The sequence below is a fragment of the Stegostoma tigrinum genome, chromosome 3, assembly GCF_030684315.1.
Source record: "Stegostoma tigrinum isolate sSteTig4 chromosome 3, sSteTig4.hap1, whole genome shotgun sequence".
NCBI classification, from domain to species: Eukaryota; Metazoa; Chordata; class Chondrichthyes; order Orectolobiformes; family Stegostomatidae; genus Stegostoma; species Stegostoma tigrinum.
This window is the reverse complement of record NC_081356.1, coordinates 19433335-19457255: the sequence shown is the minus strand read 5'-3', so window position 1 is coordinate 19457255 and position 23921 is coordinate 19433335. Positions and strand designations below refer to the sequence as shown.

General features: G+C 39.0%; 1 protein-coding gene across 1 annotated transcript in view; it reads right to left on the bottom strand.

The window, feature by feature from the left end:
• Positions 1–676: 676 nt before the first annotated feature.
• LOC125450575 (trans-2,3-enoyl-CoA reductase-like) overlaps positions 677–23921 on the bottom strand; it is a 124290-nt gene continuing 101045 nt past the window's right edge. The window contains exons 8-12 of the mRNA XM_048526581.2: positions 15254–15297; positions 4116–4173; positions 2446–2531; positions 1885–1930; positions 677–1780 (exon numbers count right to left, since the gene is read on the bottom strand). Coding sequence (XP_048382538.1) covers positions 1653–1780; positions 1885–1930; positions 2446–2531; positions 4116–4173; positions 15254–15297 — 362 coding nt within the window. The 3' untranslated portion in view covers positions 677–1652. The remainder of the gene's footprint in view (positions 1781–1884; positions 1931–2445; positions 2532–4115; positions 4174–15253; positions 15298–23921) is intronic.

Sequence of the window (23921 nt, the reverse complement as noted above, 5' to 3'; positions counted from 1 at the left end):
TTCTATACGTTTTGAACATTTGGGAGCATGGTTATGAGTTTAAGTGAAGGACTTTGGAGGTGGGTGGATTGGCATAACTGGCTTGTGGAGACAGGGTGGGCATGGAAACTTAGCTGGGTAATGGATGGGGCATGGAGGCAAGGAGGGGCATGAGACACAGCAAGCAGGGCAAGATAGAAGGGAGGTGAGGCTTTAGGAGCCTTATAAGCAGCCACTGACCTGGGCTGATGTCTCAGTGACCTCTCTCCTCGAAGCCAGAAGCTCTAATTTTGAAATTTATCCCAAGACTTGATGGCAATGGAAGGTGCATTCATATCATGGCCACAGAGGCTGATTATCAAATTGTGACATGTGGTCAGAGCAGGAAAACTTCTTGGTCAGCAAGATTCACATGGTAACTACAGCACAACAGCCTCCTCGTGCTTAACAAAAAACTGTCCACAGAAGTTATTGGCGCAGGCTATATTTATAACAAAAATCTTCCTCATTCTGGGTGGCTGTTGCAAAAATATTTAAGCCATGCACAGAAATAGGAATTAAAAATTGGGAAGGACAAATACAATTAGGAAAGGGAAAGCTACAGAAGGAATTACTTTTAAACCTGTTCTGTAATTCACTGACACTAATCAATTTCAAAAGAATCTTTCACTTGTAAAAGAATTTTTTTCATGACTGGTTAGGCTGTTTATTCATTAGTAATTATCAATTATTACACAATTGAAAAAAAAATCCTAAATGCATAAGTTTCCATTTTTATGGCTTCTTTAGTAGGAAACTAAAGGGAATGGTAACTCAAATTCAAATGAAGTTGCAACTCCATTGTGATTATTTGTGTTTATTGATGAGGATTGTTGCAGACCATCCTGAGGATGAGTTCAATATCTTTCGTGGCTTGAGTGCAGACCGAAATCTGTTGTCGATTTTCTCTATATAAATTGGTGAGCATTGATAACCTTAACATCATTTTCCATATCAATTCTGTCTCAATGTATAATGCAACAGCAGCATCTGGAGGAGCATCAGATGGGGAACAGGAGGCTACTCCTGGCCCAGAGACAAGGTGGCTTCCAACGGCTCAATGTGGCAATCTTGGCCCAGCATGGCAGTCTTCTTTGGAGGTTTTGCCCCAGTATTCCAGCAGACCGGCATGGCAGTCTCATCCCAGAAGGGAGGTCTTGTCCCAGAACAACAGTCTCAGGGTATTCCGTCATTCCCTGATTGACTTTCCCTGAGACCAGGAACCATTAACTGTGATGAAATTTGTCTTAATTTTACTTTTGCTTTATTACGTATAACTTTTGTCATTAATACAGGTGCTCTGGTGTAGTCACTAATAAAAATTTTCACTGTATTTTTCTTGCAAAAGTACATCTGATAATAAACTTCTATTCTATTCTAACCAGCATTGTATGGTGAGGAAACGCTATCTGTGAGCTGTGAATCTCAATTTCCTGATTAAGCTTCTCCTTGAGTTTCATGAAATTTGCACAATTTAAACAGCATTCTGTGGGAGCCCCTTGTTTTAAAATTATTATCCAATTTTATATTTCATTTGAAATCAATCAGGACAGCTGAAACCTTGGCTACTGTTTTATAGTCATCTGTTTTACCTATCGTGCAAAGTCCAGATTAAGACTGTGGACTTTAGGAGCTTACAGTATCAATGGAATCATTGCTGTTCTATAGCTGGGATAATTTTTAAAATCTTTCTGATATTTGCAATGTTTTCTCTGAGCCCAGAAAATCAGCTGCAGGGATACCATGAGGGCAAAGATAGCAACTAGAAAGAAAAGAGAGGACATTATTGGCATATGTATATCTTGACTGCATGAAAATAGCATTCAATCAATGCACTACATACAAAGGACAACTTTTGTGTTTTACCTGGAAGGGTTTGGGTCATAATGGTGAAGCTAATCCAGGTTCCCATCTGCACAAATAAGATGAAATGAATTAACTTAAATCCTGAAGTTGATCTGCAGCCACCAAGACATCTCAAATTTTTCCTTGGATAACAGCACACAATGTTCCCCGCACAAATAATACGCTATTCAGTGACACTTTACACCATACTCCTGCCTCTAAGGCACTTGCCTGCTAATATTTTGGGAAATTTGCCATTGACTTTATGTTTTTCATGTTTGCTCACTTTATATAGTGAAACTGAGATTCCTTTTCAATACTTAGAAACTAGTATTCAAAACTGAGTGGGAGTGAGATTGCGACTTCAGGGCAATAGGAGTCTTCTGGGACCTATGATTCTGCCTCTTTCACTTTTTGCTTCTTTAGTTTAATTTTGAATGATAATTAAGAATATTTCTATAAGTACATTTAACCATCTCTAATATTGTGAAGGTGTATGGGTTTGACAGAATTTATTTTTATTCTAGGATGTAGCTGCCAGCTAAGTGACTGATACAGTGAAATGACAAAGTCTTTCATTACCTCATAAGTGTAATTAGGACAGGAGACCAGTTTGAAAAGCCATGTGAAGGGATTATATGTGGGCCTTACAAAATGAGCCCTTGTGCCTGAAAGAAAAGAAAATACAGTTGTTTGGCTTGTGTATTTAAAGAACGTATTGACAATTTTAAAGCACTTCACAGCCAAATGCGTCCAGATTTTTGAATTGGCCATCATTGGATTCTAACAACATGGCAGACACTAGGTCTACTGTAAGACCTCACAAACAGCCATGAAATACAGACCAGATAAAGGCCAAGATATTCTGAGAAGTTTCAATCACAGTCAGATTGCCACTCTGCTCCTAGTGTTATTTTTCTCTTAGGATTGAACTGCTTATCTCCAGCTAGCAATTCCATTCCCAGCTCCTTCAGACGTGTAGAGTCTAGTTGAAATGGAACCTTCATATATCAGCACAGTCAAGGGAAATCAACCATGCTGCCTTATTGCAGCTGTCTATGCTTCCTATTTTGAGATCTAAATGCCCAGCAGCACAGCTGTCACACAGTTCCTGTGAAGTAGTAAACATATTTGGTAAAAATGGGGTTGGGATGGCATTGGCTATACAAGGAGTGCCAAGCTTCCAAGTGGTAAATGTGCAGTGTAAGTGATGTATTTAGGGTTGATCAGGCCTGAGGAAGGAGGAATGACAAATAGCTGGTGGATTTATCCAACCAGCAGGGGTGAGATGCCTGTCCAGCAGTGGGGGAGGATGTGGGTGTGTCCAATGTAGGTTGCAGGGAAAGGGGAAGTGTGTGGTTTGCTGGTGCCGGGTGAGAATCAGCCATGGGATTGTCATCAGTGGGGGGAGAGGGATGTTGGGGCCAGCAAATGGGAAATGTCTTTAAGGCTGGGAGTGGGATGAGCACATTGTGTGTTGGTTAGTGGAAGATCTCTGTGGTTCATGTTGGCAGTGGAGGTGGAGTAGAGAATGGATTTCAGCTCCTGGCAGTTCGGGGGGTGATATTGAACTGGCTGTGAGGTCCTAGGGGCAGGTGGAAGTGTGTTGTGTTATGCAGAGCTGGTTAGAGTTCGGGGTTTTTCAGTGTCCAGTTGGCATTGAGGAATGCATTGTTTGGAGGGGATTGTAGGCATCTGGTGAGCTGGACATTCAATTAATAGCTATCCAGGATTTTTCATCATCAAACTTTTCCTGGATAACTTAAGCAGATCCCTCCAAGTTTGTCATCCAGCCTGCACTGTTCCAACAAATATCAGGCCAAATTGCTTTAATCATATTGGTTGAGGAAATTGTTTAAGACTTCTACAGGACTACTGCTCTTCAAAATAATATTGTAATAAGAAGGGAGATAGGGCCTCAGTTTAATGCATTGGCAGCCCTGCGCTCTCTCTATGCTGAAGTGTCAGCCTGCATTATGTGCTCAAACCTTTGAAGCGAGGTTTCAACCTACAACCTTTTGACCCAGTGGTCAGAGGTGATAGAACTGTCACTGAATGAGGATCGGCAAGTATGCATTTATGATCTTAAATGTGAAGATCATTTGTAAATGTCTCAATTCTAATCAGAGAAAGTTTCAGGTTTTGCTAAATGAATGAAAAGACAAAATTCATTGCAGTTGTTAAATGAATAGAAGCTAGTGTATTATGACTAGGCTGGCAGTAAGTGACAGTTGAATGAAAATTGCACTAACCTGTTTTATGCACCTGAACTAAGGCAACATTTGTAAAATAATTTCCAGCTCCACAGACCTAAAGGGAAGGGTACAGTTGTTATTTGGTTTAAATAACTGATTTGTTAGTGACTAACACTGTGGAAAATTAAGTAGAATTAAACATTTTATAGATACAGAACGTATAATTAGGTTGCGCAATGAATTGAGAATTCATATTGGCCAGGGCTGAGAGTTGATAAATAGCCCTGCTTGGTGTTTCTGGGATAACTTTTCTATGAGTTATGGTCAGTTTCAAAGGCAGAGATACTTATCCTTCATTATCGTTGGCATTGACCATAGCTTTTTCTTTAAAACGAATAATAGGTTTCAGTAACTGTCCAAGCTGAGACTTTATGCATTCTGCAGCATGACAAAATGAGCTTTGTTTGAAACAAATTAATGATTGAAGATGTTATTTTTGACTCACCCACTTAGTGATGATGCATGCCTGCTGGACCATATGCTGAGAGCATGTTCATTTGTCCTTCGATGTGCCATTCATATCAAAGCCACACAAATGGACCATTTGGTGGCACAAATTATAACTTAGTTTAAAACTAACTATTCAATTTTTAATGCAAGAACAAAATAACTCTGAGTTATTACAGCAACAGAGAAATAATTCTCACCACATTTAGTTCTCCACTCAAGTAATTTTAATCATTACAAAGATCGGCAATATTTACACGGCTGGCAGGAAGACTAAAAGAAATATTATCTAAGTGGTGAGAAACTACACAGCGCTGAGATGCAGATGGATCTGGGTGTCCATTAATTACAGAAGATATTAGGTAAGTATAGTAAGTAATTGGGAGAGCTAATAGGATGCTATAATTTATTGTGAGGGGAATTGATTATACATGTTGGGAGGCTGTGCTTCAGTTATACAAGGCTTCGGGGACACTGCATTTGGCTGTTGTCTAGACTATTGTTCTTCCCTGAGGAAGGGTACAAAAGGTGTTAGAATCAGTTTAGTAGATTACCTGGAATGGACAATTATCTTATAACAAAAAGTTTGATGAGAAAGATTTGTGTCCACTGTAGATTAGAAGAGTAAGGCACAACTTGATTGAAACGTAAGTTCATGAGGCACCTTGATAGGGTGACATGAAATGGATATCATTAGGGTGACATGAAATAGGAGAACTTAGATGTAGGGTCACACTTTAAAAATGAGAGTGAGGAGATTTTCTTTTCTCGCAGAGTTGTGGGAAGGTCTACTTCAAATGATAGTGAAAGATAGATTATTAAGCTAACAGGAAATGGAAGTTTATCAAGTTTAAATGCAAATGTCAAATAATCAGATCTGCGAAACAAATAAGACAATAAAAACCAAAAGAACTGCAGATGTTGTAAATCAGAAACAAAAACAAAGCTGCTGGAAAAGCTCAGCATGTCTGGAAGCAACTGTGAAGGAAAAAACAGAGCTACTGTTTCAGGTGTGGGTTCTGAGGAAGGGTCACTGGACCCGAAATGTTAACTCTGTTTATTCTTTCACCAATGAGATAGTAGTTCATGGCTCACAGCAAAGGCATATTCTAGTGAGGGAGAAGGACTTTAGCAAGAGGATAAGTTAGCTATGGTTAAGGATAGCATCAGATTGACAGAAAAAAAAATATATAATGTGGCAAAGATTAGTGGTAAACCAGATTATTGGGAAAGATTTAAAAATCTACAATAGACAATCAAAAAAGGACAAAAGAAATTTCGACGATAAATGTGCAAGTCATCCCAAGATAGACTGCAAGAGCTTCTTTAAGCATGTAAAAAGAAAGAGAGAGGTCTAAATGTTCATAAGTCCTTTGAAAAAGAGGCTGGGCAAACAATAATGAGTAAATAGGAATTTGGCTGTGGATTTGATTAAATACTTTGCATTAGTATTCATGGCAGTAGATGCTAATAAATTACCCAAAATCACAAAATAGTCAGAAGGAGGTGAGGAAACAAGCACTATAACTTTCACTACAGGAAAAGTGTGAGGGAAATTAATAGGGCTAAAGACCAATGAATCCCCTAAGCCTGATGGGCTGCATTAATAGGTAGACAAAGAAGTAGCTTCAGACATATTGAAAGGACTGGTAGTATCTTTCAGGATTATTTAGATTCAGGAAAAAGGCCCGGAAGACTGGAAAACTGCCAATTCAGTACCTTTACTAAAAAGGGAAGGAGATAAAAGAAAGCAGCAGATAACTACAGGCCAGTTAGCTTATGGGAAAAAAGTTAACAGTTTATTGTGAGGCATGTAATAGAAGAGCATTTAGAAACATAGAATATGATGAAGCAGAATCAGTGTGGTTTCATGGAGGGGAAAGCATGCCTGCAAATTTACTAGAATTTTTTGGGGCAGTTACAAGCAGTAGATGTAATATATTTGGATTTTCAGAAGGTGCTTGATAAGATACACACATTAGAATACTTAAAAAGACAAGATTGTTTACCACAATTATTTATCTTATATATTAATGCCTTGGGTGAGGAAATTAAATGTACTATAGACAAATTTGTAGATGGCACAACAATGGGTGGAAAGGTAAGTGGTGAGAATGACAATAAGAATTCACAGAAGGATATAGACAGGCTAAGTGAGGAGACAATATCTTGGCAGATGGAATATAATGTAGGAAAATGTAAGATTATTCACTTTAGGAAGAATAGAGGAGCTAAATATTATTAACATGGAGAAAGGCTACAGACAGCCACAGAACAAAGATCCATGAATCACAAAAGGATAGCAACCAAGTTCAGTAGGTAATAGGGAAAGCCAATGGAATTGTAGCATATATTTCAAAGGAACTGCAAGGTAAAATGAGAGAAGTCTTGCTAAAACTATACAAGGCACTAACAGGCTACAGCTTGAATACTGTGAACAGTTCTGGGCCCCACATCTAAAAAAACTGGCATTGCAGGCAGTCCAGAGAAGATTCACCAGAATGACATGAAATATGAGAGGACTAACTTATGAGAAGGGCTTGAGTTAATTTGGCCTGTATTCATTGGAATATAGCAGAATGTAGACGATACGTTACTTAAATATAAAAGCTTCTTTGGGAATTTGACAGGATGAATGCTAAAAGATTGTTTTCGCTCTATGGTGGCCTAGAACCAGAGTGCGTAACTCAGAATAGGGGAGCCGCATATTTAGGACTTGTAGAGATGAGGCAGAATTTCTTGTCTCGGACAGTAATGCACCTGTGGAATTCTTTACCACAGAGTACTGTTGAGCCTGAATTGTTATATATGTTCAAAGCTGCAATAGGCAAATTTTTAATCAGCAAGAGAATCAAGAGTTAAGAGAAAAAGGCAGGACAGTGGGTTCAGGGATTATCAGATTGGCTATGAACTCATTGAATGGTTGGATTCAATAGGCTGAATAGCTTACTTCCATCTTATGTCTTTTACGGTTATCATGTTGAATGGATCAGGTGACTCAAGTGGCCTATTCCTGCTCCTAATCTGTATGTTTGCACGGTCAGTATTTTTCAGGAAACTAGGAATAAAATCCAATCCAATCTATAAATGTTATTTTCTTCTTTTCAGCAAAACAGTTCAAGGAAACAGCAAACCTTTTTACCAAGGCATTCAGTTATTCCACATACATTGTGTTATTAATTGTTTATTATGTATCAGGGAGGTCTTTCATTATCTGTTTTTATTCATGTTACTGATTGAGCAACAATTATAAATTTAAAAAGAGTTTGATTCTTTTTTCTTCTGCCATTTGTAAGTTTTGTTTTATTTTGTACATTAAGGCAAGGTGTATTCTGTGGTTTAAATAATGTTTTTATGACCTGTCCAGTAGAAAGACTCTTACATTAATATTCTGTGAAGGGCATATACACATGACTTGTTGACCTGCCCAATGCAGACAATTTCACAGCAATAGCCATTTTGGAAGGGTTGGCTTCCTCTTTCATTCACTCTCTCCTGCAATATTAGAGATTCTGCTCAAGTAGTAACTTGTCAGAAACTGGATGAGTCATCATCAGAGCAAAAATGTCAGCTTTCCTCCAGAGTGGCTGAATTGGAACTTCATTGCAAATGGGCTCCAGATCCCGGAAACCCATTATAGCCATGAATAAAATATCTTCAAATCTGTAAGTGGAAATGAGCAGCTTTCAAAATGCTTTTTAAAGTAGATTAAGCCCTGGTTGATTTTTTTTTAAAATTGAGAGCAACGTTTATCACATAAACTAAGTTTCAATGTACCTCTTTGATTAAAATTCAGGTCAAAAGCTTTCCATCTCAAAGATGTTTTGTTAAAATTAATTATTTTCAGAGTATTATCTGTGTAATGAATTGAATTTGGGATGTGGGATCTTGGCAATGAATTTGTGACTGCACTTGTATGCAAGCCTTTATTCAATATTTTAATAAAGCTATTAACCACTCAAGTCTGATTTAAAATATCAAACAAATGAAGTTTAGTTTACTAAATGGATGCAATTATTAGTTACAGCAATTGAAATGCAAAATTCTTCTCAATCTTTCTGAAGTATACTTTCCTCTTCCCTTTACTGCTCCTTGTACCATGTCTCATTCCTCAGTTCAGAGGGGTAATGTGATATTGTTGTAATGTCACTCAGTGGGAAATGCACAAGTATAGACAAGAGAGATTGGCATATCAGAATTTTTATGATTCCATTTCATCTCTGATTGGCAGTTCCCTGAACTCAGCACCTATGCATGGCAAATTCCATTATTAAAGTAACCAGGGCATATTTTCCTTAACTATAATAGCGTGTCAATTGCAGCAAAGTGACTTTCAAACTTATTTCACCCCTATTCAATGATACGTGAATTTTGTGCACTTCAAGATGAAAAATACTTTCCCTGGGCAAGTGAAAATCAATGAAGCATGCTTGGGATCAAACACACCCAGATCAGGTGGGGTATAGTTATGTTTTGTCTTTGACGAAGATTGTGTCCTCATTCATCCTTTATAATTAGGGTGTAAACTGCTTCTGGCTTAATATTATGAAGTAAGATACGGAAAACATGCTTTTAAAAGTGTTTTATTATTAAAGAAATGGATAACCTGTTCTACTCACACATGTCCAGAATATCAGAGAATATCTGCAGTAATTACTTTTTGAAACTGAGACTGCCTTTGATCTATTTTAATTCATTTTAAATTTCAAGGTGTAAAATTATTGACCATCAGCTGCACAAAACTAGAAATGTGTTGTCTGCCCCTTTCTGAAATGGGGCAGATGTTATAATGGACTTAAATATAAAATAGTCTGAAATGTAAAATGGATTGATATGTAAAATAGATTGATATGGAAAATGCAGTGCTAATTAGCTTTTATTCACCAGGTGTTCTTGCCATAGACGAATTTCACCCTGCAATTTTCTAAAAAAAAATGTAAAAGCTGAATAAGTACTGAGTGATCAAAACATTATATATGCATTTGATTTCTGAATGCAATCCTTACTTGTTATACTGTTGTGATATATAGTTGTAAGCTTTTTATTAATCTGTTTATTCTGTACAATCATTTTTAAATAAATATTTCTCCCCTAAAATTGGTATTTGAATGCTTTTCACTGAGGTAATGAACCAATTTAACACAAGACTAAGAGGCAGCAACATCTGTCAGCTAACAATTGCCTCTGGGACCTGTCCAAATGCTTAGTTCATAAAAGTAGCAAATCATATTTCCAGAACGTTAGAAATTGACCTTGTGCTTTCTATCATAAATTCAACCCTGCTTCTGTTAGCAACAGTTGATCTAAATTCAATTTAATTTCCCTTGGCATTTTCACAACATCTTAAAGTCACTAGCATGTTGAACGTTACAACAGTGCAAATATAACAATTTGTTATATTTGTGGAAAATTGTTGTGACGGATTTGAATCCATCCATTTATACAAGCATGAATTGAAACTTATTTTCAGATTGACTTTTCATGAGTGTATGATGAGGGCTGCATTCAGTTCTTAGTTTGCTGAAGCAGTGAGTAGCTTTCCTAGAAATCAGAAAGGCTTTTACTGTGAGAACGTATCCTAACTGAATCCAGAAAAGGTTTCCAAAATTTGTCCTCATTATATTTGATTCACTGAGGGAAAAACTTCTGACGTTTACTTGGGTTGTTTTGGAAAGGGCTTGCCTGTGAACTTCAGTTGCAAGTAAACTTAGACTTGGTTCATTGAATAAAAATAAAGCTTATTAACAAACACATTGGATGACACTGCCATAAAGAGTGGCAAAGCACCTAAATAATGAATGACAAGTTACATTTGGGAACAAAGGTCAATAGCCTATAGAGAATCATGGGTTGGATATTACTTGCCTCTCCTTGGGAGGTAGACACATAATATAGGCATTTTCTAACAATAACATAAGAAATAGGAGGAGGAGTAGGCCATCTGGCCATTCAAATCTGCTTCACCATTCAATCAACTCATGGCTGATCTTTTTATGGACTCAGCTCCACCTACCCGCATGCTCACCATAGCCCTTAATTCCTTTACTGTTCAAAAATCTCTCTCTCTTTGCCTTAAGTGCATTCAACAAGGTAGCCTCAACTGCTTCACTGAGCAGGAAATTCCATAGATTCACAACTTTTTGGGTGAAGAAGTTCCTTCTCAACTCAGTCATAAATTTGTTCCCCCTAATTTTGAGGCTATGTCTCCTAGTTCTATTTTCACCTTCAAGTGAATACAGTCTCTCTACTTCTACCCTACCTTTTCCTTTTGTAATTTTATATGTTTCGATAAGACCGCTCTCATTCTTCTAAATTCCAGTGATGTTATGACACATCTCTGGAGTAAATGGGAGCTGAACCTAAGCCTCTTGGCTCAGAGATAGGGGCAATATCAGTGTGCCAATTACAATTGATGTCAATTTTAAACTTTCTACACAATGATATAATTGGTATGGGCATATGGACAACTGTTTCTTAAAGAAATTTATAAAGTAGTTGGAATGAAGAGCGTATTAGTGTCATCAAGGCATTCTGTTTGAGCATCAAAGGCCATCCCTTTAAATCCCTTTGTACCCCTATTTCCCACCTACCCAACTTCCATGGAAAAGCATTCCCTGGTCTGCAGCTCAACACCATCTCTCCAAGTTTTATTGTTGCTTTCTGGCCCAAAACACAAGATTTATCTCAACCTGATTCCATGCTGCCTTCTTTGTCAGCCTGTGTGCAACACCAGAATGACCCACAACTGTGCTCATGGCACTGCCAGTTCTACTGGAGGTGACGGCCAATCACCTTTGTGACGTGTAGTATTCAGAAATTTAGCCCACCCACAGCACATTATAGCTGTGAAGCCCAGAGACAGTAAGAGCTGCCGATGCTGAGGTCAGAGATAACACAGTATGGAGTTGGAGGAACACAACAGGCCAGGCAGCATCAGAGGGGCAGGAAAGTTGATGTTTCGGGTCAAGACCCTTCTTCAGATCCTGACCTGAAACGTCAACATTCCTGCTTCTCTGATGCTGCTTGACCTGCTGTGCTCTTCCAGCTCCACACTGTGTTATCTCTTCTGGCTGTGAAGCTGATGTCTTTCTGATCTAAGATAATAAAATGTGAGGCTGGATGAACACAGCAGGCCAAGCAGCATCTCAGGAGCACCTGTGTGCTCCTGAGATGCTGCTTGGCCTGCTGTGTTCATCCAGCCTCACATTTTATTATCTTGGAATCTCCAGCATCTGCAGTTCCCATTATCTCTGATACGTCTTTCTGATCTATTCTGGTTGTGGGGGTGAGTTTGCTCCAAACTCTGACACTTTCCTCCCTCCCCCATTACTCTTCCAAAACAGCATATGGCAAGTGCCTTGTATAGAATTAGCAAGACTAATTTTATTCTCCATTCCCTTAGAAATAAAGGCCAATATTCCATCTGCCTTCCTATTACACTGATCTCATATGCTAGTTTCTGTGGTTGCGGGAAGTCTCGGGCTGTCAAAATGAAATACAAATGAAGCACATGGATTCCATTTACTTGAAAATCTCTGGTTGTTTAACTATACCAAAACTATTGTATACCTTGCAGAGTAATCTCCAGACCCAACCTATGCTTCGCTTGCTATGAAGCGGAGAGGCTGTGGTCATGTGATAACATATGGGTGCTTGGCCTACTTGCATTCTATGCCAATAAGGAGACGTCACTCCAAAAATGATAATACAATAGAGGTACAGAGAGAAAACTAAGTGTAAAATGGTAGTGTTGGAAAACCACAGTCTAGGAATTCAACTGAATATAGCTTTTTAAACTCCTCTTTTTTTTAGGTGAAGTAAAAAAAAACAAGAGTGATACAATGTTGGGATGTTTAATTCCAAAAGTCTTGTGACAATATGACTGCTTGTCTTGTAAAAGTACTAATGGGTCTGTGTCAAGATAATAGATATTGTTTCAATGCTCGTCTGTTCAAGTAAAATCACTTCACAAATTGATAAGAGAGTGAGAAGCATGAGTAATAATCAGCATCGCTGTGACTTGCATATGAATGGAATGAAAAGATTGCCATTACCAATTCACCTTAGCTAGCACCAGCCAGAGGGACATATCACTTCCAAAACAAAAGCAACCCATATACAGCGTTCTTAACGCAATGAATTTTTCCAAAGCACTTTACAGGAATGTTGCAAGCAAAATTTGACAAGGCATTCTCTTTCCCCATTCCTTCATCTAAACTACTTGTAGTTCAAGCATGGATATATAAACTAACATGAACTGAAGCCCATGTGCACTGAGGTCACATGTTTTTTCTGATAAATTTAATTGACAAATTACAAGCATTTAAGCACACTCATTATATTGTAGTTGAAGCTTGCAGTTATGGATTTTTGTGTGATCACTGTTATTAAGTACATGGAATGTATCATAGAATCCCTACAGTATGGAAACAGGCCCTTTGGCCCAACAAGTCCACACTCAGAGCATCCCACCCAGACCTATCCCCCTGTAACTCACGTAATGTACACATTCCTGAATGCTATGGGCAACTTAGCATGGCCAATCCACCTAGCCTATAGCTCTTTGGACTGTGGGAGGTAACTGGAGCACACAGACATGCAGAGAATATGCAAACTCCACACAGACAGTCACCCAAGGGTAGAATGAACCCAGGTCTCAGGTCCTGTCAGTCAGCAGTGCTAACCACTGAGCCGCTGAGCCACCTCTCCTATAAATACTGCTACGAAAGTAAACTAATACACAATAAAACTGTTGTATAAAATATTATTGAAACAAATGTGAATTAGGTTAAAGTTCCAACTGGCCTAATGGTGTCAGGTGACTCTTACAAATTCAATATAATTCACTCTTTCAATCTTTAACTATATTATTGTCTTAAACTCACTGTCAATTATTTATCATTTGCTATGAAATAACTTATTAAGTACAAATGAAGCATTAAAATCAGTTAATTTGCTATACTGTCCAACCTCTCAGGATGGTCATTTAAAACCTCTGTAATCCCTACTGAGTTATGACTCAACTAGGTCTACAAACTAAACACATCTTCATGAAATCAATGATCATTCTTATTCATCTTAATTGCCTATCTATTTCTACTCTGTGTCAATTGGAAAGATGATAGTATTATCCATGGCACCTTCAAACTTTTGGAGAGCTTCGAGGCAAAAAAAAATGGAGGCCCAATTTCAGATCTGTGTCTTTTTCCTATTCCTTGCATCTGGAAACTTAATATTGCCAATGCATATTGAAGAGAAATATCAACAACATTACTTTTATCTTTCTCTTTATGCAATGTCCTTGGTGTCCAAGTCTTGTTGATCATGGCCTGTGCCATGGTATAATTATGGGCAAAAACACAAGATGCAGGCCTCAAGCACCATCTCAGATGCTAGAAGGATTAAATTTGTTTTATTGCACTGTGATGCACCATTTTCTAAGCAGCCAACCAACATGAGTGGCCTTCATAATACTTTCCAGATATTAAAATATTCTTGCAGAAGCTCTGTAGATGAGTAAAGGAAGTAAGACAGACAGGGCACTGTCTTTGTAGTCAATGAAGTAATTTTCAATTGCAAATGCAGGTTTGGTTAGCTCAGTTGGCTGGACAGCTGGTTTGTGACACAGTGTAAAGCTAACAGCTCAATTCTCAGACTAGCTGAAGTTATCATGAAAGACTCTTTGTTTCAACTTCTCTCCTAACTTGAGGTGTGGTGACCCTCAGCTTAAATCCCCACCATTCATCTCTCTCTTGAATTAGACAGCAGCCTATGGTTTGGTAGAGGTATGGTGACTTTATCTTTATCTTGCTTTGGCAAGAGGGACACAGTAGCCAAATATGATTGCAATGACAGCAGTCCAATAATGTGGACGTTGACCAAGGGATAAATATTGGCCACAGCACCAGGAATAACCTACTACTCTTGTTCAATGCAGGGCTGTGCAGGCTTTTATACATGTCAGAAAGGTAAGATGGGGTGTCATTTTAATGTCTCAACCAGAAGAATGCACATCTGACAATGCAGCTCTCCTTTATTACAGCCCTGGAATATTATTTTAGATTTTTGTGCACAAACGTGGAGTGGAACCTGAGCTCAGAACCTTGACATCTGACATTATTAAGAGGTTTAAGGAGGAAATTCCAGGCCTTGGAGCCAATACAACTGACGAAACAGCTGCCAATAGTGGCTTGAGGAATTGAAGATGGAACAAAAGGCTAAAATTAGAGGAGAGTTTATTTATCATCAAATTGTAAGGCTGTTTGAGGTAACATCCAGAGTGAGGCCATGAGCAATTTGATGAAACTTGAAAAGAGAAGCAAATTTTTTTGACTGAAGTAACAGGTGTATAAGTCAATGTTCCTGGACAGTTGTGAGGACTTTGTTTAAATCTGAGATAGCTTCGTTCTCACAGGATCACAACAACACTTCTCTCGTAGGCCCAGGTATCTAAATTAAAAATGACTGAGAAAAAATCAGTTATAGCGCAAGATAAAACATCTTTGCATTTAAGTTTGAATTTTAGATTTAATCCAATGAGGATCAATGGCATGCAAGTCAGTTGTCTCTGCAAGCTGTGTTATCCCAAACTTGAATTACTGCTTATTTAGATTTCAGCTAAATAACTGAGCAAAATCCGTAGCATTATAATGGGCACTCATCTTGAGTAAAAACAGCATTATACATACCAGAAAACAAACCATGGCTGGAATAATTTGTCTATTACCAAAGCCTGGAAAAAAAAGTAATAAAAATAATCTTTGAAGTCCATCATATAATTGTCAGTGGCTCAATGGCAATATCAGTTATATCAGTAAACAGGACTGCTAATGCAAAACAAAACTTTACTGTTTCTAAATAAAGATAGCTCTTATTTAAATTACTGTACAGGACTTTCAATGAGATCTGATATAAAGAAAAGTTCCTGACATTTGCAATCGGGAAATATTTGCCAAAAAGAAGAGATTGTGGTGATTTTGAATTTGATGATATATTTGTGCAGATGATGAACAGAACTAAAAAGGCATTTGCTGTAATGTTGAATAAAGAAACAGCAAATACAGAGAAGGTGCAAATGCACAGTTTAAGGCTGATAGCCAAAACCTATTGGCTGAATTGTGCCACTCACTCCAATGTTAGCCTCATAGAAACTACATCTTACAGCTCGGCTCCCTTTTAAAATGCATTGATTGTTGCGAAATTGCTGTGCGGAGATAGTAGACACAGCAATGAAATGAGGTATCAGAAATGCTAACGTAAACATCAACACTGCAAATAGTGTGGGATAATTCAGCAGATTGAAAAATGATGACCAAACCACATGGCCGATGTGAATGAAGCATACTGACTACAGAAAATTAAATTTTGTTACTTCAAGTCAAAGCACCATTTTAAGATACAATAAATGTAATTGGTGCCAGTAAACTGTTTTGACGTTGGAAAATAACTTTTTAAAGTATGAAATCTCATTCCTTCGGCATTTAATTGTAGAAGATATTCAGTTTAAAATAATTGTTCTTATCTCATTTCTTTCTCTCCCAATTGAACCTTCCCTCTCAGGCCTCTCACTGTACATGTTACAATCTTTCAAACATAATCGGTTAACGGAATACTTTGTTGCCTGCCCTGGGCACACAAATTCTAAATGTTTTGCAGGCAATTTTGACAAACTTGTCAAGGGAAATCGTTATGCCCATCCAATATTACTTGTTGATTTTGATGGAAAGTAATGTTGGGTGGTTGGCAGATTAGATGAAACTTACCCCATTGAGCATAGGAATGAACAGCTTGAGTGGGCAACTCAGCCTCTCGACCCTGCTCTGCCATTTAATACATGATGTGGAGGTGCCAGCGTTGAACTGGGGTGGACAAAGTCAGAAGTTACACAACACCAGGTTATATTCCAACAGATTTATTTGAAAACACAAGCTTTCTTCCTTGTCAGGCTCACCTGACAATGGAGCAGCGCTCCAAAAGCTTGTGATTTCACACAAACCTGTTGGACTATAACATGGTGTTGTGTGGCTTCTTACTTTGTCCATTTAATACAATCATGGCTAATTTCATCTTGATATCAACTCCATTTGCCTGCTCGCTCCCCATAAAACTTTAACCTATTATTAAATAAAAATCTGTCTATCTCCTCCAGAAATGTATTCAGTGTCCCAACATCCACTCCATGTTATAGTAGTGTATTCCATAGACTCACAACCCTTTAAGAAAAGTAATTCCTCTTTTACTCTGTTTTAAATCTGCCACCCATTAGACTAAAATTATGACCTCTTGTTCTAAATTGCCCAGCAAGGGGAAACAATCACTCTACATCTGTTTTGTTGATCCCTTTTAGCATTTTATATATCACAATAAGATCTCTTCTCATCTTTCTAAACTCTCACAAGAATAGGCCTAAACCACTTAATCACTCCTCAAATGGCAAGACTTTCATCTCTGAAATTAAACTCGTGAATCTTCTCTGAACTGTCTCCAATGCCATCACATTCATCCAGCCAAGTGGAAAATTAGTGTCTTATCTAATGCAAAAATAAAGCAAAGAATTTTGAATGCTGAAAGTCTGAAAAAAAAGCAGAAATCACTGGAGAAACTCAGCAGGTCTGGCAGCATGTGTGTGTGGAGGGAAGTAGTGTTATTATTTCAGGCCCGGTGACCTTTCTTCACAAGAGTCACTGGATCTGAAACGTTAACTCAGCTTTCCCTCGAGAGAGAGTTTGCTGCCAGACATGCTGAGTTTGTCCAGGAATTTCTGTTTGTATCCTATCTAATACTTCGGGTGCCCCAATTAAGTGGGACTTCTATTTAAATACAATGGCAAGAACAGATCTCCTAAATTAGGCCAAGATAATAAAATGTGAGGCTGGATGAACACAGCAGGCCAAGCAGCATCTCAGGAGCACAAAAGCTGACGTTTCGGGCCTAGACCCTTCATCAGAGAGCTCTCTGATGAAGGGTCTAGGCCCGAAACGTCAGCTTTTGTGCTCCTGAGATGCTGCTTGGCCTGCTGTGTTCATCCAGCCTCACATTTTATTATCTTGGAATCTCCAGCATCTGCAGTTCCCATTATCTCTCTCCTAAATTAGGCCAGCTGCTTGACATCTCCTGCTGCCGTATTGCACCCATCACTGCGGTAAGGGCGATGCCGGTGTATTTTTGTGTTTCCAGAAAAAAAAAGTGGACTGAAATTAGAAACAATTTTCTTTCAAAGTGTGTCTGCAATCTTGAAAGCAAGTAATCTGACACCCATGACAGGCATTGTGATTGAAGCTCAGATTGCAGACAATGGATGGTGAGTGAGTGATAGAGCGATAGATAGAGATGGAGATATCTCCTCCCAGCCTAGAAGTTGCCTGCTGTCACAGGTATAAACCTGAAGAAAATCAATTATGTTTCTGCAGCATTTGTAATAAGCGATGCCTTTTGAATTGGTAATTCAGAGGTATTTTTCAAGGGGGTCAGCCGCTCCGCATGGCTTTACATACCAGTGAAAGCATTCAGAACAAGACGACATCTGGCCAGCCAAACAAGGACAATCTTAACATCAGAAACAGGAAAAGACCATTGAACTGACTTTCCACATTTCCTACTCTGTCAATAATCTATTTTCCATGACAGCAGGAACTGCAGGCGCTGGAGAATCTGAGATAACAAGGTGTAGAGCCGGATGAACACAGCAGGCCAAGCAGCATCAGAGGAGCAGGAAAGCTGACGTTTCGGGCCCATACCTTTCTTCAGAAATGGGGTCTGAAGAAGGGTCTAGGCCAGAAACGTCAACTTTTCTGCTCCTCTGATGCTGCTTGGCCTAATCTATTTTCCGTGTTTGCTTTCCTGTCTGTGTGTGCATATGTATAAGGGATTTTACAGGGGTATTAGATTTTAGTTAGTAGCATTGTATGCTGATGATTTATATCTGTTTACTTATAACTATGGTCTACTTGTAATAAATAATAATTCTTGTTCTGTGCAGAAATCTGGTTTGTGTTCTGTATCAAACTTGATGTGAAAATCAGGTAAACTGAGGTGAAAAAAGATTCTGACAATCTCAGTGGCTCTGGTAGCATCCATGAAAATGCAAGCTAACGTTTCATGTCTTCAACAGAGCTAAAGTGTGGAGGGAGCAGCATTTATGCAATAGTGGGAGGTGGGGTTCGAGTGTTGGGAGAGAAAGCCCAGATTAAGTGATTGAAATGTGAGAAGTGCAGAACAATGGTGTGTTTAGGTAGCATCAGAGGAGCAGGAAAGTTGACGTTTCGGGAAGGGTCCTGATCTGAAATATCAACTTTCCTGATCCTCTGATGCTGCCTGTCCTGTTGTGTTCCTCTAGCTCCACACTGTTTTATCTCTAACACCAGCATCAGCAGTTCTTACTATCTCTGAATGGTGTGTCTAACTGCTAGGCTGAAAAGAACAGATAGTTGCACTGGGGTGGTAGGAGTGGAGAGAGGGTGACAGAGAATGTAACAAGCAAACCTAAAAGGAAGGGAAGAAATGGGTTCACAATTTGATGGTGTTGTACTCAATATTGAGCCTAGAAGTTGTAAACTTCCTCGTTTGAAGATGAGATGTTGTTCCTCTGGTTGGCACGGTAATTCGCTGGAGCATTGTAGCATGCAATGGGGGTATTGTGCATATCTTAGAGGGGGAAAGAAACTGACATTTGGTCTGACTTAGGGAATAGCAGAGCTCAATTCTTTGATTCAGATAACCCCGGTGAGTTGTAACAATGCTAAATGGAGAGCAAAAGTTGTTCAGGGCCAATGAGGTTAATTCACATTTAAGTTAGCAACACTTGTATGTTTCTGGTGTGGTGTAGTGTCAGAATCCAGAAATTAAATACCATGCTGGAGTTCTGACCTTAGAAATGGAAACTCGACCATTAAGTGTAATCAAAATTGTCTGCCCATTCTGCCCCAGCAGCAATGTTAACAACATTAATTATCATGTAAAACTCTAAATGTGCAAGGGAAGGACTAATATCACGTTTAGATAGATTACAGCTCATTATTCTAATCCTGGTGGGGATTAAGAAAAACAATACAAATTGGTATTAAATTGTGTTTGCCAATTTAAGGAAATTGGATTCATAATCCTTGGCAAGAACAGATCTAGGTTTAGAATCGTAAAATCCCTACAGTGCAGAGAAAGGCCATTCAGCCCATTGACTCTGACCTTCCAAAGAGCATCCCACCCAGACCCAGCCCTATCCCCTCACCCTATCCCATAAACACATTTACTACAGCTGATCTTCCTAACCTGCACATCTATGGACTACAGGGGGAATTCAGCCTGGCCAATTCACCATAACCTGCATATCTTTGGACTGTGAGAGGAAACCAGAGCACCTGGAGGAAACCCACATAGACACAGGCAGAATAAGCAAACTCCACACAGATAGTCGCCCAAGGCTGGGATCAAACCCAGATTCCTGTGCTGTAAGGCAGCAGTACTAACCACTAAACTACTGTCCCATCCTTAAAGCAAGATCACACAACTGCAGTTTATCTGGGGTTTGAACCCAAGACACCTCTTTTAAATACAAACTCCTAAACAAAAATCATACCCCTAGAACAACCAGCCAGTGATGTACTACTTGTGACTTCAACAATAAATGCCATGTTAACATTCAGAAAATAAAAATTGATTAATATTCCATCCATCCTATATCTCAGCCATAGAATTGATGTCCACTTTTCAGTTTCCAATGCAGGCAAGAGTGATGCCATGAGTCACTAATGGTTATTATGCAAGTGTCAACAATCGGTTAGTAAAGCAAATCACAGGCACAGGTTCTGTCTTAAAGCTGGAATATGATAAATAGGATTCACACCAGTACATGACTTATATCCTAAACCAGGACTTCTGTTTCATTCTTTATCCCTCTTCTTTTTTTCAATGACATCTAACCCAACACATTTTGAACCTCCTTCATTTCTGATGAGGAGTTATATTTGACTCAGTGCTATCTTCTGTGTCTCTCCACACCTGCTGCCAGATCTGTCGAGTATTTCTAGCACTTACTATTCCGTACAACATTTTTGCTATCTGCAGGTCTAGATCAACTTTAAATGTTAAATTGACTGATACAGGATTATTGCTCCTGTTAAGTTAACAAATTGGTCTCTGTTAGACCTGAGTAAGGTGTACTGCAAGAGAGAACCACATTATTCCCTGCTTTCCTGTTCCATTTCTATTGTTACTTTAAACACAGATGTCAATAAAAGCAATCAACCACAGAATTAGACTTTTGTCTTTAACAAGCTCAGAGTTATAAAATCTAATATAGTCAAAATAAACAACACGATCATTTGATTTTGTGAGTCTATTATTGAGTTCATAATTCACTTTACATTCCAGCTTGACTACAACTAACGGTAATAACATGTCAATTTTACCTCTGTTCTTTACATTCAATGCATACTAAAATTAAAGTATGATACATTAAAATACAGACAAAATAGAGTTTGAATAGCATAGAGTCAAGATATTTATCTCAGTTTTTCCCAATGATTTTGCTACAGAGGTTATATTGTTCACCTTAGTTTATTACCTTAAATAGTGGCAACATGGCTCAGATCCTCAAGACATAAAGTAATGACTTTCCCATTGATTAATCCTTCAATCTTGTCAAAGTGTCTCTCTCTGCCAGAACTGAAACCTGTTTCAGCTCATCCTGTGCTGATCCCACTCAAAACCCAAGACATTGGGACCCATGATAATAAAGTGTGAAGCTGGATGAACACAGCAGGCCAAGCAGCATCTCAGGAGCACAAAAGCTGACGTTTCGGGCCAAGACCCTTCATTTGACGAAGGGTCTAGGCATGAAACGTCAGCTTTTGTGCTCCTGAGATGCTGCTTGGCCTGCTGTGTTCATCCAGCTTCACACTTTATTATCTTGGATTCTCCAGCATCTGCAGTTCCCATTATCTCTGATACGTTGGGATTCATGGATCCTTTGCTTCACACGCCGTCGTCGTATAATAGGCAACATTCATCATTGACAATCTGCCACTCATCTGATTCACAAAAGAATATCCTCTTATTTATTCATCATAAGCTCTGATAATTTCATTTGTCTCCTACACATTCCATTCTGTCTGTTACAATAAATTCAATATTGGCACTTACATACCATCTTGCTATTGATTTCCTATCTGCAGAGAACTGAGAAGAGAAACAATTATCACAAAATAACTTCAAATATCCATTTCTTTTAAAACTAAAGGCCTGCAAAGATTTAAACTGTCTCTAGCTGCTGGACAAAAATGCACTGTTTGCTAATTCGATTTAACGCCGTGTGGTCACCTTTAATCTTCCGGCTCCTGTATTGTTGGTAATGTATGTGCCTCAAAGAAAGCTGGAGGTTGTCAGGCAAATTCTAAACTGTGAGCATAGGCATAACAACAAATGTTTTAAGAGATGTTCTTCCATTTGTAAGCCACCCTGGAAATGTGTTTGTGTTGGGGGTGGGGTGTGGTTCTTGGCAGTGTCGGCAGCGGGGGCAGGGAGGTGGAGAGGGGGGCAGGTTAGCGGTCGTTCCTAATACACTCTGACTTGATTGAACATCTCTAGTTACTCCTAGAGTTTTGAATCACTGCACTCCATGTGATGGAAAACTTCCCCACAAAGCTGGCAGATAAGGCTTTTCAAGATTTTGACCCAGTGATGATGAAAGACCCAGTTCGGGTTGTTGTGCGTCTGAAGTGGGAGTTTGGAGATAGCAACGTTCCCATGTATCCTTTCCTAGTACTCCCACTGGTGGAGATCATGGCTTTGGGCAACCATGTTGAAGAAGTCTTTGTGAGTACATATTAGAGATTACAGCCAACTTGTGCCAGTGATAGGAATGTTGGACGTTTAGGTTATTGGGACAATCAACTGGACTGTTTTGCCTTAGACAACATTATGTTTCTTGAGTGTTATTGCAGCAACATCCAACAAGTCAAGTGAAGAAAATTTCATCATATGCCTAATCTGTGTCTTGTAGATAGTTGAGATTGTTTTGGATATCAAGAGGTGAGGGATGCTGCACAATTTCAAACAGCTGACCCATTCTAGCAGTTATGAAAGTTATTGCCCAGTTGAGCTTAGGCCATCTGCACTATATACCTAGAAATTATATTTTTGACAGACTGTTTCAGGGAGAGCAGCACCTTCAGCACACCTCCATTTTCAATGCATCATTGATGGAGCCAATCCAACCAGGGCCTCATTAATACTGGGGAAAGATCACTCTGCTTGTCACAGCATCAAATTCACAAAAGTCTTTCCCTGAAAACACAATGTCCTGATTTGTCATTTGTTCCTTTGATTCTCCCTTGATTGATTTGGCTGAAAATGGGCATCTGAGATGGTTGAGACCAAGATGGAGGTAGAGCTTCATCCACACCTTGACACTTCTGGCCAAGGATTATCACAATTCCTTCAAACGTATCTTCTGTACTGATGTGTTGGGCTCTATTATCGTTCAGGATGGTTATCTTTGTTTGATCATCCATCATCACTTCTGCCTTTTTACAAAAAAATCATTCTTGTGATGTGGGAATCACTGGCCAGGCAAGCATCTATTGCCTGTCCCCAATTGCCCAGAGGGCAGTTAAGGGTCAACAACATTACTCTGGGTCTGGAGTCACATGCGGGTCAGGCCAGGTAAGGATGGCAGTTTCCCTCCCGAAAGGACATTAGTGAATAAGAGGGGTTCTTCCAACAATTTGTTAATAGCCTAGTGATATTATCACCAGGCCACCACCTCCTGTTGATGTAACAGGACTGCAGAGCATTGATATAATCTGTTGGGGTCTAAATCAAAATGTATCTACTGTTTAGCATGAATATAAGCCAGTGGCACAACTTAACCAGGTAGGCATCATTTTTCCTTTCAGCCTGGTGATGCTCCTAGCATGTTCTCATACTTCTGAAGGAAGGCATGCTACTCCGGCACAAATGTTGGCTTCTTGATTTGATGGTAATGGTAGAATGGATAATGTGCTGGGCTGTGAGATTACCAAACACAGTAACAATTCTGCTGTGGCTGAATGTTTAGCACCAAGGAAGGCCATTTGGCCTGTCATGTCTGTGCTGGCTCTTTGAAAGGGAATCCCACCAAGTCAAACTCCCTACTTTCTCACACATGTAAGCAGCGCTGTGCAAGAACAGCAGAATCTCTTTCCTAAAAGGACACTAGTGACCCAATTTTGTTTTAAATGATAACTCAATTGTTTAATGGTCCCCATATCTTTTTATTCCAGATTAATCGATTCTTCTGGTCGATTTGCTTATGCCACGACCTTTATTGAGCTGCATTACCACTCTTTCTGATTTGTGTAATTGTAATCCCAAATCCTAAAC